The sequence below is a fragment of the Onychostoma macrolepis genome, chromosome 17, assembly GCF_012432095.1.
Source record: "Onychostoma macrolepis isolate SWU-2019 chromosome 17, ASM1243209v1, whole genome shotgun sequence".
In the NCBI taxonomy this organism is placed as follows: Eukaryota; Metazoa; Chordata; class Actinopteri; order Cypriniformes; family Cyprinidae; genus Onychostoma; species Onychostoma macrolepis.
This window is the reverse complement of record NC_081171.1, coordinates 985,347-1,001,165: the sequence shown is the minus strand read 5'-3', so window position 1 is coordinate 1,001,165 and position 15,819 is coordinate 985,347. Positions and strand designations below refer to the sequence as shown.

The 15,819-nt window shown below is 32.2% G+C and overlaps 1 protein-coding gene across 2 annotated transcripts in view; it reads right to left on the bottom strand.

Moving 5' to 3' along the window:
• Nucleotides 1–15,819, bottom strand: part of LOC131523431 (formin-1) — an 83,459-nt gene that overhangs the window by 2,444 nt on the left and 65,196 nt on the right. For both annotated transcript variants that reach the window (XM_058749813.1, XM_058749812.1), the window contains exons 14-16: nucleotides 11,242–11,334; nucleotides 7,205–7,256; nucleotides 479–628 (exon numbers count right to left, since the gene is read on the bottom strand). In XM_058749813.1, the coding sequence (XP_058605796.1) occupies nucleotides 479–628; nucleotides 7,205–7,256; nucleotides 11,242–11,334 (295 nt within the window). The remainder of the gene's footprint in view (nucleotides 1–478; nucleotides 629–7,204; nucleotides 7,257–11,241; nucleotides 11,335–15,819) is intronic.

Here is a 15,819-nt window from a genome sequence, read left to right as displayed (position 1 = left end):
ATCTGGAGAAGACAAAAGCTGAAACTAATCCAGCATTAAGACGTTTTTAACTCAAATACAAGTCCATAATCTATAATAAAAAGTGTTCTGGTCTGAATCAGGAGAGAAATCTGCAGATCAAGCAGCGTTTACAAGACAAAACAGCTCTAAACTGTAAATCTTTTGTCTTCTCCAGATGTTAACTGATGGACTGGAGTGCTGTGGATGTTTTTATCAGACTCTCATTCTGACGGCACCCATTCACTGCAGAGCATCCATTGCTGAGACACTGATGCAGAGACACATTTCTACAAACCTGATGAAGAAACACACTCACCTACATCTCGGATGAACTGAGAGTGAACACATTTTCAGAAATTTTCATTTTTAGCTGAACTATTGCTCGAAACATGGTCATGATGTGAGCAGCTCCTGATGCGACGGCTTCAGTCTCTAAACGTCAGACTCAGCGAGCGACTGAGAGACGGATGGTCCTCACCTCTCTTTGGAGATGTTTTTATTCTCTCGGTTCCAGGTGTTCTTGAAGTCGTTGCAGAACTCGTACCACAGCATGAAGATGTAGTTTGGAGAAACCTCCTTCTCTCCAGACTTGGGTTTGAGCCCAAAGTACATCACCATGTCCTGGAAGCTACGAGAAAGACATGGAAGGTCAGAGAGAGACGGTCTCCGCGGTCAGCGTGATATCTGCTCTGACCAGACAATCAAACGATTCTCTGATGAATAGAAAGATCCAAAGATCAGCGTTTATCTGAAATAAAAAGTTTGTATTTTTTTGGGGGGGGGGGAGAAATTATAGAAATTAATACTTTAAATTGATGCTTTAAATTGATCAAAAGTGATGATAAATACATTAGTTACAAAATATTTCTATTTCAGATAAATGCTGTTCTTCTGAACTTTCTATTCAGCAAAGAAACTTAGGTTATAAAAACATTTCTTACAGCATTCTACTATTTTACCCAAAATATGTTATTTCAACATTTATTTTAATATTCTATGAACATTAAAATGTCTTGTTTACTGGTGCATAAAATGCAACTTAAGTGTTCCAATAAAACCCTTAGAAACAAATAAGATCCTATAGGATCAACGAAAACTTTTAAGAATGAAACTTTTTGATTCTAGCAAGTTTCTTATTTTTTATGCCAAGGATCTCATTATAATGTACTTTCGTCTTCTTATGATAAATCAGAGCAGGAATGTCTGTGAAAGTGTCCCGGCTGCTGTTGTGACGAATGATGACAAGATTTACTCCCATTAACGGTAAAACAGCGTGGAAAGAAACTTAAACACAATGTGCTGCTAGTGGCAGAAAATCACGCTCAGCGGCCGCAAATCAAGTGGAGCGACGAGATTAACGGTCCGGCGTGTGACAGATCACACATGACACGAACCGAGGAGAACCGCAATGCAGCGTTAAACACGGACACGCCAGGAACGCTCAGGTGCGTGTCAGATTCATCCAGCTCCTGACGGCACGACAAATATATTACAGCAGTCACAAACTGAGAATAAAATAAAATAAAATAAAATAAAATAAAATAAAATAAAATAAAATAAAATAAAATAAAATAAAATAAAATAAAATAAAATAAAATAAAATAAAATAAAATAAAATAAAATAAAATAAAATAAAATAAAATAAAATAAAATAAAATAAAATAAAATAAAATAAAATAAAATAAAATAAAATAAAATAAAATAAATAATTAAAATACTAGATTCATCACTCTCCTGACTGTGGAGGACAAATATGTCACAGTGGTCACGAACTGAAAATAAAATACAATAAAGTAAAGTAAAGTAAAGTAAAATAAAATAAAATCATCAGCCTGACAGCAGGACAAATATATTAAAGAGAAAAACTGAAAATAAAATATAAATATTAAATTCATCAGGCTGCTGATAGCAGGAAAAAAATAATTCCAATTCCAAATATGTTACAGCAATTAAAAATTCAAATGAAATGAAAATGTTTTAGAATATATTAGAATAAATAATATATAATTTGAATAATAAATTTATGAAAATAAAAAAAGACAAAATAAAAACAAATAACATATCTGAGAAGAACATCAATAAAATAATAAGAATTAATAAATATATATTTATAATAAATAAAATAAGATAAAGTCAAATATATGACAATAAAAAATGAAATTAATTATTATTAATTATAAATTATTTATAAATTATAAATTACTTAAAAATAGCTGAGAACATTAATAAATCAATCATTAGAAAAATCCCTCTCAATTTACAAATTCCCTGATAATTGTAGGTTTTTCATTACTGTGCGACACAAAAAACACGCAACTACATGTTCTGTTTTACTAGAGTAAATTTAAGTTTAATCTCTAAGTGCAAACCAGAACAGACCAGCGCACACACACACACACACACACACACACACACACACACACACACACACACACACACGCGCACACACACACACACACACACACACACACACACACACACACACACACACACACACACACACACACACACACACACACACACTCTGGGCTGTAGCTGTGATTACTGTGTGATTTGCGCAGCATTAATCTGGAATGCATGAAATGTACACTGCGCCTGTCTGTCTAAACCACAGATAACACACTCATCTCTCCTCGTCTCTCACAAGCACTGCTGTCCACTGAGCTTCATCACGACCGAGTCCAGTGACGCTAACAAATACAGCTTATAAAAACATTCTGGCAATATTGTTTTAAAATGTTTCTAAAAAGTTCAAATGAATGCACAATTAATCTTGATTAATCACATCCAAAATAAAAGTTTTTGTTTACAGAATATATGTGTGTGTGTACTGTGTATGTTTATTATGTATATATAAATACTCACGCATATACATATTTATATTTGCATAATTTATATTGTATATAAATACATTTAATATATAAACATAACATTTTTCTTAAATATATACATGCATGTGTGTGTATTTATATATGCATAATAAATATACACAGCACACATACATATATTATGTAAACAAAAACTTTTATTTTGGATGCGATTAATCGCGATTAATTGTTTGACAGCACTAATTAAAATGTTTTCTTACAACATTCTATTCAACATTCATTCTTACAACAATATTTGAATGTTTATTTTTTTATATTCTAAGAACATTAAAATGTTTTAAACATTATTTAAAGGCAATGTTGGGGAAAGTTACGTTTAAAAGTAATGCATTACAATATTGCGTTACTCCGCAAAAATCACGCTACTTTGTTACTTTTTATGGAAAGTAATGCGTAAGGTTACTTCTGTGTTTTGTCACCTGGGCTGGGCTTGCTTATATATTTTTAATAACAAAGCACCCAAAAAGTTATATTTTTGGTGACTGTAAAGGCCCTTTCACACCAGAAGTGAAATGAATAATCCTCAGACTGAAGGAAACGCTTCTGCAGTCGCTCCGAATATTTCTCAACACAGGGACAGGAGTCAATAATAAATGGAAAACAAAGTAACTGGCGTTGCTTATTTGAAAAAGTAACCGATATTTCATTGTAAATTTAAGAGTAATGTGCTACTTTACTAGTCCCTTGAAAAAAGTAATCTGATTACATAACTCATTACTTGTAATGCATTACCCTCAACACTGTTTAAAGGTTACAAAAGCGCCTTACAACGTTCTACTGACTTTATCACCCACAATGTTATTTGAATGTTTATTTTTAATATTCTAAGAACGTTGTTGTGAATGTCCAGTTTTCTCGTTGCGATTATAATGCTATTTGCTAGCAACATGCTAGTCACATGCTAATCATGCTGGTCACATGCTAATCATGCTAGAAACATGCTAGCAACATGCTAGTTACTTGCTAATCATGCTAGCAACATGCTAGTAACATGATAATCATGTTAGAAACATGCTAGCAACATGCTAGTAACATGATAATCATGTTAGAAACATGCTAGCGACATGCTAATCCTGCTAGAAACATGCTAGTCGACATGCTAGTCACTTGCTAATCCTGCTAGAAACATGCTAGTAACATACTAATCATGTTAGAAACATGCTAGCGACATGCTAGTCACTTGCTAATCATGCTAGCAACATGCTAGTCACTTGCTAATCCTGCTAGAAACATGCTAGCAACATGCTAGTAACTTGCTAATAATGCTAGCAACATGCTAGTAACATACTAATCATGTTAGAAACATGCTAGCGACATGCTAGTCACTTGCTAATCATGCTAGCGACATGCTAGTCACTTGCTAATCATGCTAGCAACATGCTAGTCACTTGCTAATCCTGCTAGAAACATGCTAGCAACATGCTAGTAACTTGCTAATAATGCTAGAAACATGCTAGCAACATGCTAGTCACTTGTTAATCCTGCTAGAAACATGCTAGTCACTTGCTAATCATGCAAACTTCAGGCTTTTACAACTGCTGTAAACTTTCAGTATTAGGCTTTCTCAAGCCAACCTAAAGTTTGTCTTGTTGTTATTTAATATTATTTAAAGGTTACAAAAATGTTTCTTACAACATTCTACTACCTTCATTTTCAACCAAAATATGTTTTTTGACATTTATTTTTACTAAGAACGTTAAAATATCCAGTTTTCTTGCCGTGATTATAATGTTATTTAAAAGTCACAAAATGTTTGTTACAACATTCTACTACATTTTTTCACCCAAACTATAATGTTATTTGATTTTGAAAAAACAACAACATTTCTTAGAATATTAGAGCGCAAGCAGTCATAAGCAGCACAGCTATATTTGCAGCAATAGCCAACAATACATTATCCATTTATTATCCATTTTCTTTTATGCCAAAAATCATTAGGATATTAAGTAAAGATCATGTTCCATGAAGATATTTAGTAAATGTCCTACCGTAAATATATAAAAACTTCATTTTTGATTAGTAATATGCATTGCTAAGAACTTCATTTGAACAACTTTAAAGGTGATTTTCTCAATTTTTAGATTTTTTTGCTCCCTCAGATTCCAGATTTTCAAATGATGTATGTATACATCTCAATTTCAAAAAATGTACCCTTATGACTGGTGTTTGTGGTCCAGGGTCACATATAACAATGTTTTAAGATTGAAATTCTACAAACATTTTCTCAATGTTACGAGAAATGCATCAAGCACAAATAACATCATGAGAACGTTCCAAGAATGAATGATTTTCTCTCAAGGTTACAAAGAACCTTCGATTACTTTAAGAGCGTTTTGTTCTAACATGTTTATAATGTTTAAAACACTGCAAAAACTACTTTTTGTCTTGTTTTCTAGTATAAATATCTACAAATTCCGGAATTAAGATGCGTTTACTAAGTAAAATTACTCAAGATATTATTATGTCTTGTTTTATGAAAATATTATCCAAATCTTGTTAGCTTTTGCTTAAAGCAATCAAAAATATCTGCCAATGGTGTAAGAAAAATAATCTTAATTCAAATGCTAAACAAGATTATTTTTCTTACACCATTGGCAGATATTTTTGATTGCTTTAAGCAAAAGCTAACAAGATTTGGATAATATTTTCATAAAACAAGACATAATATCTTTTTACTTGTCAAGTAAACGCATCTTAATTCCAGAATTTGTAGATATATATAAACTAGAAAACAAGACCAAAATCAATTTTTTTGCAGTGTAACCGTTGGTGACGGTGGTGAGAGACTGGTTTGTCAGATCAAAGCGCTGACGGTGTTTAGGGTGTTAGCTGCAGAGGACGAGCGTGTAAAGGTGACTCCCTCGGGTCGGGACACATGTGGATGCCCACCCAGGTCCGGACGATCGCCCGCGGCCCGCATCCATCACCCGCGTGTCACTTTAACGAGGTGCGTTCCTGGGAAAAGCCTGGCTTACTGCTGCTCCTGCGAGCCGAGCGCCCGGCGCTTCTCCACGAGCAAATTAAAGGGAAATTAAACGACTCTGGAGCTGCCAGCCTCTTTTGATCAATATTGGCCAATTCAACACCTTCATTAACGTGGAGTCAAGCGTGGCGTCCGTTCTGCTCTTTCAAACGCCACCACGTCGACATCTGCAGTTTATATGAGTGTGTGTGTGTGTGTTTCGCTTTGTTTTGTTTCAGGTTACAAAAAAACTCTCAAATCTAAACAAGGAAAAATAATCAATATGCTTTGTTTGTCCTTTTCCCCCTCTATGAAAAGTTCCAGATATTTTCCGTCGCGCAGCATCTGGCAGGCGAAGGCTTGCGTATAAATCAGCACAAACAGTTTGCAGTATTACTGCTGGGAGTCTGGAATACACACGATAAGAGCGAACGATAACAGAGAGTCACGTCGAGAAGAGCATCACGGACACCTGCTCCTCACGCAGAAAACACTCCCAGAATGCACTCGCAAGCAGACAAAACCATCCCAGATGTCGTTAATAAATGCACAAGCGCTCAAGAGTTTGAAGTCGGTAAGATTAATACACACTAAATCGATCAAAAGTGACATTTATAATGTTACAAAATATTTCAATTTCAAATAAATGCTGTTCTTTTGAACTTTCTGTTCATCTGTGAATCCTTAAAAATAAAATGCATGACTGTTTCCACTAAAATATTGCGCAGCACAACTGTTTACAACATTGATAATAATCAGAAATGTTTATATATTAGAATATTTCTGAAGGATCATGTGACATTGAAGACTGGAGTAATGATGCTGAAAATACAGCTTTGATCACAGGAATAAATTACAGTTTAACACATATTCACGTAGCAAACAGATATTTTAAATTCTAATAATATTTCACAATTTTTACTGTATTTTTGATTAAATAAATGCAGCTTTGGCGACCAGAAGAGATGTCTTTCAGAAACATTAAAACAAGTACATTTCATTCAATACTGAAAAATATCAAAGAAATAATTGGTAACACTTTACAATAAGGTGCTATTTGTTAACAGTAGTAAATGCATTAGTTCATTAGTTCAAATTGTTAGTTCATTTTAGCTAATGCATTAACTAATTGTTAACAAATAGCACCTTATTGTGACGTGTCACCAAATACTTCAGTCTAATTAAAAATGGAGAAATATCTGTTTTTTATGCAAAGCTAGAGCGCTTCGCAAATCGTGCTCTGATTAGATCACATTAGTCTTGATGCTGTCTTATCAGGTGACAGTAATTGGTGCAGACAGCTACAGAGTTATTATCTCACACCCGTCTCAGATCCGTCTCATCATCTTCTTACCTCTTCTGTGCCGCCTGCAGACGCTCGTCTTCAGTCTCGTACTCCGATTGAGCTGCGAATAAAAACACCACAACAACTGAGAACATCAGACCATCACAACTTCTCAATGAGACTCTTGCTCCTGCTTCTCATCATGTTTCTGCTGAGAAAATGAATCCAATAACCTGAAGTTAACCATAAACACCATGCTGTTACTTGAAACACAATAAACAATAACTGAGATAGAATAAAATATTACAGATCATTTAAACTTATTCCGTTTCAGCTATTTGGAAGCATTTCTCATTTCTTAATTTGAAGTACTAAGAATAAACTAAAAAAAATAAAATATTAATATAATAAAAATTATAAACACACAACATTACTAAAACAAAAACATTCAAAATAGTTACAAAAACTATTAAAAAATACATAATTGATATTAAAATAACACTCAAACTGTGCTCAGATGTGCCAAGATACATAAAGTCTAACATCACAAATAATATGAACTCAAATATTTCTCCTTAAACAAAAACAGATCCAAATGTATTACTTTTTTTTTTACTTTTTAATTCTAATCTATTTATTCATCTATTTATTAATTTGTATAATTTTTTTAAACTTTATTATTATTATTATTACTACTATTAATTTGTTTGTTTGTTTATTAACTTAATGTCATTTATTATTAGATTAATAATATTTATATATTTAGATTTACAATTTATTTAGAATCATTCAGACTTTATTCTTTATGTTTTTTAAATAATTATTATTATAATATAATTAATAATTTATTGTAATCTTATTTTTATTATTTATTTCTACATTTATTTTCTCCAAACTTTTCCTAGCACTCCCTTGCGGACCTAAATAATCTATTTCACACTGAAATAAAACATATATGTACAATACTTGTTATTTAGAGGCGGTACGTGATCTGGACCGGTTTGTGAGAGGTTTCGTGATTCTGATTTAAGTCTGTTGCTCAAAATTGTCTTTATATTGTTCTTTTCCAGATGATTGAAGTTCATATTGAACGAATCCGAGCACATTTGGAGACACTGCCGAGATCTCTTTCATTGCAAATGTGACTCTTTTTTATCTGAGGAGAAACAGAAGCTCCCCAGAAACAACAGAGACGTTAAAGCGCTCGTGTTGATGTGTTTTCCTCTCGCGGGGTGTGTTTGTGTCGACGTGTGTGTGTGTGTGTGTCGGATCTCGAGTGGCTCCCGTGGAGCTGCTCCATGTAAAAGTGTCTAAATGCAAGGCAGATGTGTGCGGCGGCCCGGCCGAGGTGCAAGAATTTATCTCAGGCCAGAGCGCGCCTATGATCTCAGATTTATTGCATTTTCCAGATTCATCCCTTTTTTTTTTTTACTGTGATGGGGGACCTTTCCCACTCCTAGATTTAAGAGGGGGAAGTCGCCCAAAACTGTTCAAAGGCGAGTGTTGGGGGTCTCCGGCGGGGGCGAGTGTGAACAGCGCTGTGTGTGTGTGTGTGTGTGTGACCAGTGGCGTTGGTCTCAGCAGGGGTGGACTGGCGCCTGCGGTCTCCCTCTGCTGTTTGTGCGTGTCGAGCGCGATGTGTGAATTTTCTCCTCAGCTCCGTCTGTAAACATGAAACCAGTAGTGGCTAACTAGAAAGTTATGGGACCTGCACGCTGAGCGGGACAATAAATCCAGCCTTTAAAAGCGACTCGCAGCTCTGAGCGGCCGCCGACCTCAGATTCGGCTTCATTATGAAGCAACACGTCGCACCGATAAAAACCACACGTATAATGACATTAAACACGGCGATCGACGCGCTTTCTCACGGTCTGATAATAGCTGATAATCAGAAGAATCAATGATCACAGAGAGCTCTAGAATAATAACTCCACACCAGATCCAATCAAACACTAGAAAAGAACGGTAAAAATATCTATATAATACAAAATAAATAATGATATCTCATTTAGGGGGCCACAAGGGAGTAGTACAGGGTCCATGGAAAAGTCTGGGAAAAACAGTGTGAAAATATATATATATAAATAAATAATAATAATAATAACAAAAGTTTAAGATAAATTATTACTTGCTAAATAATTATTGAAAAATAATTAGTGAATAACAAAAACATATAAATGAATAAATAAATATTATTAATTTAATAATAAATTAGATTAAAATAATTAAATAAATATATAATAATATTAAAATAAATAAATTTGGAAATAATTAAACATTTATATAAAATAAATAATTAGGATTAAAATAAGATAAATTATTAAGTTAAGATGAATGATTAGTTATTAAATAAGAATAAATATAAAATAAATAAGTAAATATAAAATAAATAAATATTATTAATCTAATAATAAATTAGATTAAAATAAATACATAAATAAATATATAATAATATTAAAATAAATAAATTTGGAAATAATTAAACATTTATATAAAATAAATAATTAGGATTAAAATAAGATAAGTTATTAAGTTAAGATGAATGATTAGTTATTAAATAATTATTAAATAAGAATAAATATAAAATAAATAAGTAAATATAAAATAAATAAATATTATTAATTTAATAATAAATTAGATTAAAATAAGTAAATAAATATATAATAATATTAAAATAAATAAATTTGGAAATAATTAAACATTTATACAAATAAATAATTAGGATTAAAATAAGATAAATTATTAAGTTAAGATGAATGATTAGTTATTAAATAAGAATAAATATAAAATAAATAAGTAAATATAAAATAAATACATAAATAAATACATAAATAAATATATAATAATATTAAAATAAATAAATTTGGAAATAATTAAACATTTATACAAATAAATAATTAGGATTAAAATAAGATAAGTTATTAAGTTAAGATGAATGATTAGTTATTAAATAATTATTAAATAAGAATAAATATGAAGTAAATATAAAATAAATAATTATATGATAAGATGATAAGATTAAAATGAAAAGTAAATATATCAATATTACATGTACAATAGAGTAGAATAGAATAATGCAACTTGATTAAAACAGTTTTCCAAATAATAGAAATTTGTAATAGAAATTTTTCATCAGTTGGGTCTTTATACAAGGGATTTATACAATACATTTTATGATGGTGTCCTTTCCATGAGGATGATCATATTCATGGGTCTGTGGTTTTTAAAGGATTGAAAAGCCCTGTTCTTAAAAGACAAAATATAAAGTGCAGCATTGTCTTTAATATATGCTGATTTAAAGTAATCGGTAGTAAATGGTTGCATTAAGGAAATGAGCATCTAGTGAGAATTTCCATTAAAAATAAAAAGTGTTATTACTGTGACACGTTACAGTAATATGAATGTGCTTAATTGACATGCAAATGTACAAAAAGTCCTAATGGTCCGAAGGATAGGCTTCATTTTTATGGAAAATATAATAATATACTTAATTCTTTCTTTCGATTTTGGAGTGAAATATGAGATGTTTTCATGAGATTCTTATAAAACAGAAGGTGAACAGAGAATGAATGAACGAACGAACGAACGAACGAACGAATGAATGAACGAACAAACAGTGTTGGTGAAAGTTACTTTTAAAAGTAATGCATTACAATATTGCGTTACTCCATAAAAAAAAGTAACTAATTACGTTACTTAGTTACTTTTTAGGGAAAATAATGCGTTACATTACTTTTGAGTTACTTTTTAAATCTGGGCAGGGCTTGCTTGTTTGTTTTTAATATCAAAAAGTTCTTCTTTAACAAACGTAAAAGTCCTTTCACAACAAAAGTGAAATGAATGTAGTCTAGATGTTCTCATGTTCACACACAACGCTCTGCACAAACTCATGATTTCTCTCAACATGGCAAGACCAGAGCTATCAGTCAATACATGAGAAACACAGTAACTGGTGTTACTTATTTGAAAAAGCAACTCAGATATTTCCTTCTAAATTAAAAAGTAATGCATTAGTTTACTAGTTACGTGAAAAAAATGTTCTGATTATGTAACTTGCGTTACTTGTGATGCGTTATGATGCAGATGCTGATGTCTTTGAGACTCACCGGTGCTGACGAAGGTCTCCATCTTGTCCTTGAAGGGTTGTAGATGTTCCTCAGAGGAGTTTTCACACACCTGCTCAACCTCCTTCACACACGCTGCAGGACAAACACGTGAAGAATCAGAAATACTGACCGATTATTTACTGCATACGGCCTACTAAAACAATACACACATCAGACATCACATCTGATACCAGTCACATCCAGTTATCATCACTGTCTCACCAACAAAACAGCTCTAAACTAAATCTTTTGTCTTCTCCAGATGTTAACTGATGGACTGGAGTGCTGTGGATTATTGTGATGTTTTTATCAGACTCTCATTCTGACGGCACCCATTCACTGCAGAGCATCCATTGCTGAGACACTGATGCAGAGACACATTTCTACAAACCTGATGAAGAAACACACTCATCCTGATCTCTGGTGATGCTGAGGATGAACACATTTACAGAACATTTTCATTTTTGGGTGAACTATTCCTTTAATGCAAGGTGTCTCGTTTTAATTCAACTTCGTATAAAATATCTGATCAAAATGACTGGAAATAGAGCAGCTGATCTGTCACATGCAGTTCATTTATTTCAGGTCAGGTGCATTGCATTATATATCTGACAGAGTTTTTAAGCACACACAACATTCCTGTAACGCACCGCATGCACGAACTACATTCTGCAGGAATGGTGTGATATTAGGAACCGATGGACTGCTGAATGAAGCAGTAAAGCGGTGAATTAATGAAGCGCAGGTGAGTTCTGAGTATCACGTTACTAGCACATCCATAAACGAGTTCAACGAGAAACATGAGGAAGAGGTGTGTGAATCTCATCTCAAACAGATGAGCATCAAAGCCGCATTTGGAGCGAATTCAACGGAACCAGAGCAAGAATGCTTTTGATTTCCGGACCGGCTCTTCTGGTGTCAAACATGAGACTCGTTTATGAGTTTCCTAATGATTTGAGAGTATGCAGCTCATTATGATGACGGTGAGCTTGATATCTGTCTGATACGACATCATCATCCTCATCATCTAAGTGCATGCTTCGCATCTTGGAGCCAATCAGCTGAGCTGTAAATGTCATGTGACGACACGACTGATCTCTGAAGCAGCACAGATGTGGATGGAGGTTGACCCGCTGCTCGTTTGTGTTGTTTGTGCTTCACAGAGTCTTTGTTGTGCTGCCAAACAACTGCGTTCACACAAACTCACAGAAATCACTCAGCAGCGCCGTTCTCTGCCCTCCAAACATGTACACGCGGCGTGTGTGTATGGATATGTTTAGCATTAATGAATCTAGTAAATACCTGCATGTGTTTATCATTGCTGTAATATAGATTTTTATAAAGCTTTGTTTTTATATAAACCTCATACTTTTACAAAAACGCAATTGATTTGTTCTCAGGAATAAAAATCTGAAAGTTCATCTATGATTTATCTTTACATCATATCTTTACTTAACTCTAGGACAAAAATAAATAATAATAATTACCTGTATTTAAAAAAAAAATGTTTTTTTTTTTTTATTGGTTTTTCATTACAAATCAAATTAAACCATTCCTCAATCCTCACCAATAAATCCCTGGGATTGCATTCATGCCGATTATAGAGTTTTATCAAATCTATTTTCTAAATGCATTTTATCAATCTTACTGTGAACAATTCAACTGTACATTTGTCAGGGTTATTTTAGAATCACTGATATATTATTATATATTTTGGTTAATATTTTAAATTAATTAAATTTTTAATATTTTCTGTTCTCACTTTAGTAATTTTGTTATATTTTTGTCATTTAAAAAAAAAAAAAAATAAATAAATAATAATATATATATATATATATATATATATATATATATATATATATACACAGGTAGTTATAGTTTTTTAATTAATTTGCATATGTCGGTGATAATTTGTACGACTAATTTTATTTTGTTAATATGTTGAATTAGATTTAATTTTTATATTTTCTGTTTTCACTAGTTAAAGTTTGAGTGGTTTTGTTGTATTTTTGTAGTTTTTAAAATTAAAATAAAAATAATTGATTTGCATATATCAGTGTTGTTTTACATAATCGATCATTTCTTTTTGTTAATATCTTGAATCATATTTTCTGTCTTCACTTTAAAATTAAACTTTTAGTAATTTTGTTGCCAATTTAATATGCCTATATAGTTTTTATTTATTAGTTATAGCTTGTCTAGTTTTAGCTATCTTAGCAGTTCAAGCTAAATTAAACTGAGCTATCTAAAATAATATATTTAATGTCAGTTAACGTTTATTTTGTTTTTAAGTAACAAAAATGTTAATCCTCTTAAACTCCACCCCTTTCTTATAAGAATGCTTTCAAATCCACCTTCTTCCAATCAGCATCTGATGCACAAAATCAAGTGTTTAAGTTCAGACTTCATGAAAACAAGTTATTTTACATATAAATATTGACAAATGGCTACTTAAAGGAGAGACAAAGGGAACCAAATGATGAAATTGATGACATCAGGTTATGATGTAACGCTTTAAAAAAATAAAAAACAATCAATAAATAATACTACACTGAATATAAACAGTGCATCTACAGTGGGATCACAGCATCACTCATGACATACCTAATGAATCTAGACTGAATACTGAGCTTCAGTTCCAGTTTTCAGTCTTCCATCGTTTTAAACAACTAACCTGTAAAACCACGAGCTGATTTATCTCAATGGGTAACAGCGGGGATTTATACGGCTCTGACAGAGCTCTGAGGTTGTATATAATTGTGGATTATCTACTGAAATTCTTCGGCTTTGCTCCGATGGAAATGATCCACTGCATGCTATATAAATAACTCCTGGCCGGCTCGCCAGACAAACGTCTTGTCTCCTGAAAGACTTTCCAAAACATGACGTCTAAAGCCCTGTGAGACGGAGTTTGTATGCGTGTACAAGCATGGTTTTGGTTAATTCGCTCTTTCATCATTGGTAGCAGTGGAGGATGCGAGGAATGCCTCTATTGTCTCCACTCGTGGCATATGAGCTCCATTGATGCGACACTTACGCTCTTATTAAAGGTTATGTAAATGTTAGGACAAAACATCCTCCAAATAATGTTTATCAAACCTTTTTACAGCATTATTCACATCTGACATACATTCTTGTAATGTTGAGAGGAAACATTCTTAGAACAATGTTTTCAAAACATGTCATTAATGTTTGTTCAATGTTTTTGTAATGTTATCAGAAAAACATTTGACTATAATGTTCATGGAACATCCAATGATGTTTTTCATAAATGTTATGAGAAAATGAGCAATATTCTTGAATTATTAAACATAATCGATGAACTAAATCTTGGGGGGGAAATGTGATTTGATTATTATTCTTAAAAAATCCTTTAGGATCAGCTAACAGAATAACAGAATGGAATATTCCTCTAACGTTCACATAAATAAGACAAAATGTTAATGTTTTAAAAAAACTGGATGTTTTGAAAGTTTAAAAAACATTCAGAAAGATTGTTGTATGAAAAGAAGTTTTCATAATGGTTACAAAATTATAGAATGGAATGTTCCTCTAATGTTGACATGACCACAACAAATAAAAAATAAAAAATTCTTTAAACATTAAAAAAGGATGTTTTAAATGTTGAGAGAACATTCAAATGTAACATTCTCGTAATGTTTTCAAAATGATAGAATGGAATGTTACTCTAATGTTCACATATCCAAGAAGAAATGTTCTGGACATTTTTTAACATTAAAAAAAATTAAGAAAATATTTCATTCAGAAATAATGTTTTCATAACAATTTCAAAACGATCGAATGGAATGTTCCTCTAACGTTTGCATAACCAAGAAACAACATTCTTTAAACATAAAAAGAACATTCAAATGTTACATTCTCAAACATTCAAATAACTACGAGAAACGTTCTAATGCATTAAAAAAGGGAAATTTTGATGAAACGTTACCAAGAAGAAATGTTCTTTAAATGTAAAAAACAGGTGTTTAAATATTGAGGGAACATTCAAATGTAACGTTTTCATAATGTTTTCAAAATGACAGAATGGAATGTTACTCTAACGTTGACGAAACCAAGAAACAACATTCGTTAAACACAAGAAATGGTAAGTTGAGAGAACATTTAAATGTAACATTGTAATAATGTTTTAAAAATTACAAAATGGAATGTTCCTTTAACGTTCGCGTAACCAAGAACCAACATTCCTTAAAAAATGGGCGTTTTAAACATAATATTCAAAATGACGAAATGGAATGTTCGTGTAACGTTCACATTACCAAGAAGAAACATTCTTTAAAGTTAACAAACCGGTGTTTTAAATGTTAAGAGCACATTCAGATTTAATGTTTTCAAAATGACAGGATGGAATGTTCCTCTAACGTTCCTAATACATTAAAAACTGGACATTTTGATCGTTTAAAAAAAACTCACAACAACAGTATCTTTGTACCCAGCGCTGGAGCTTCTAGATTATGGAATCCTCCAGGCTCAAAGTACGATTTTCAAACATTCACAGACTGACGCTGTGTTGTTGGGAACCCAGAAATGTGAGTAAATGAGATGCAAATGCAGCACAAA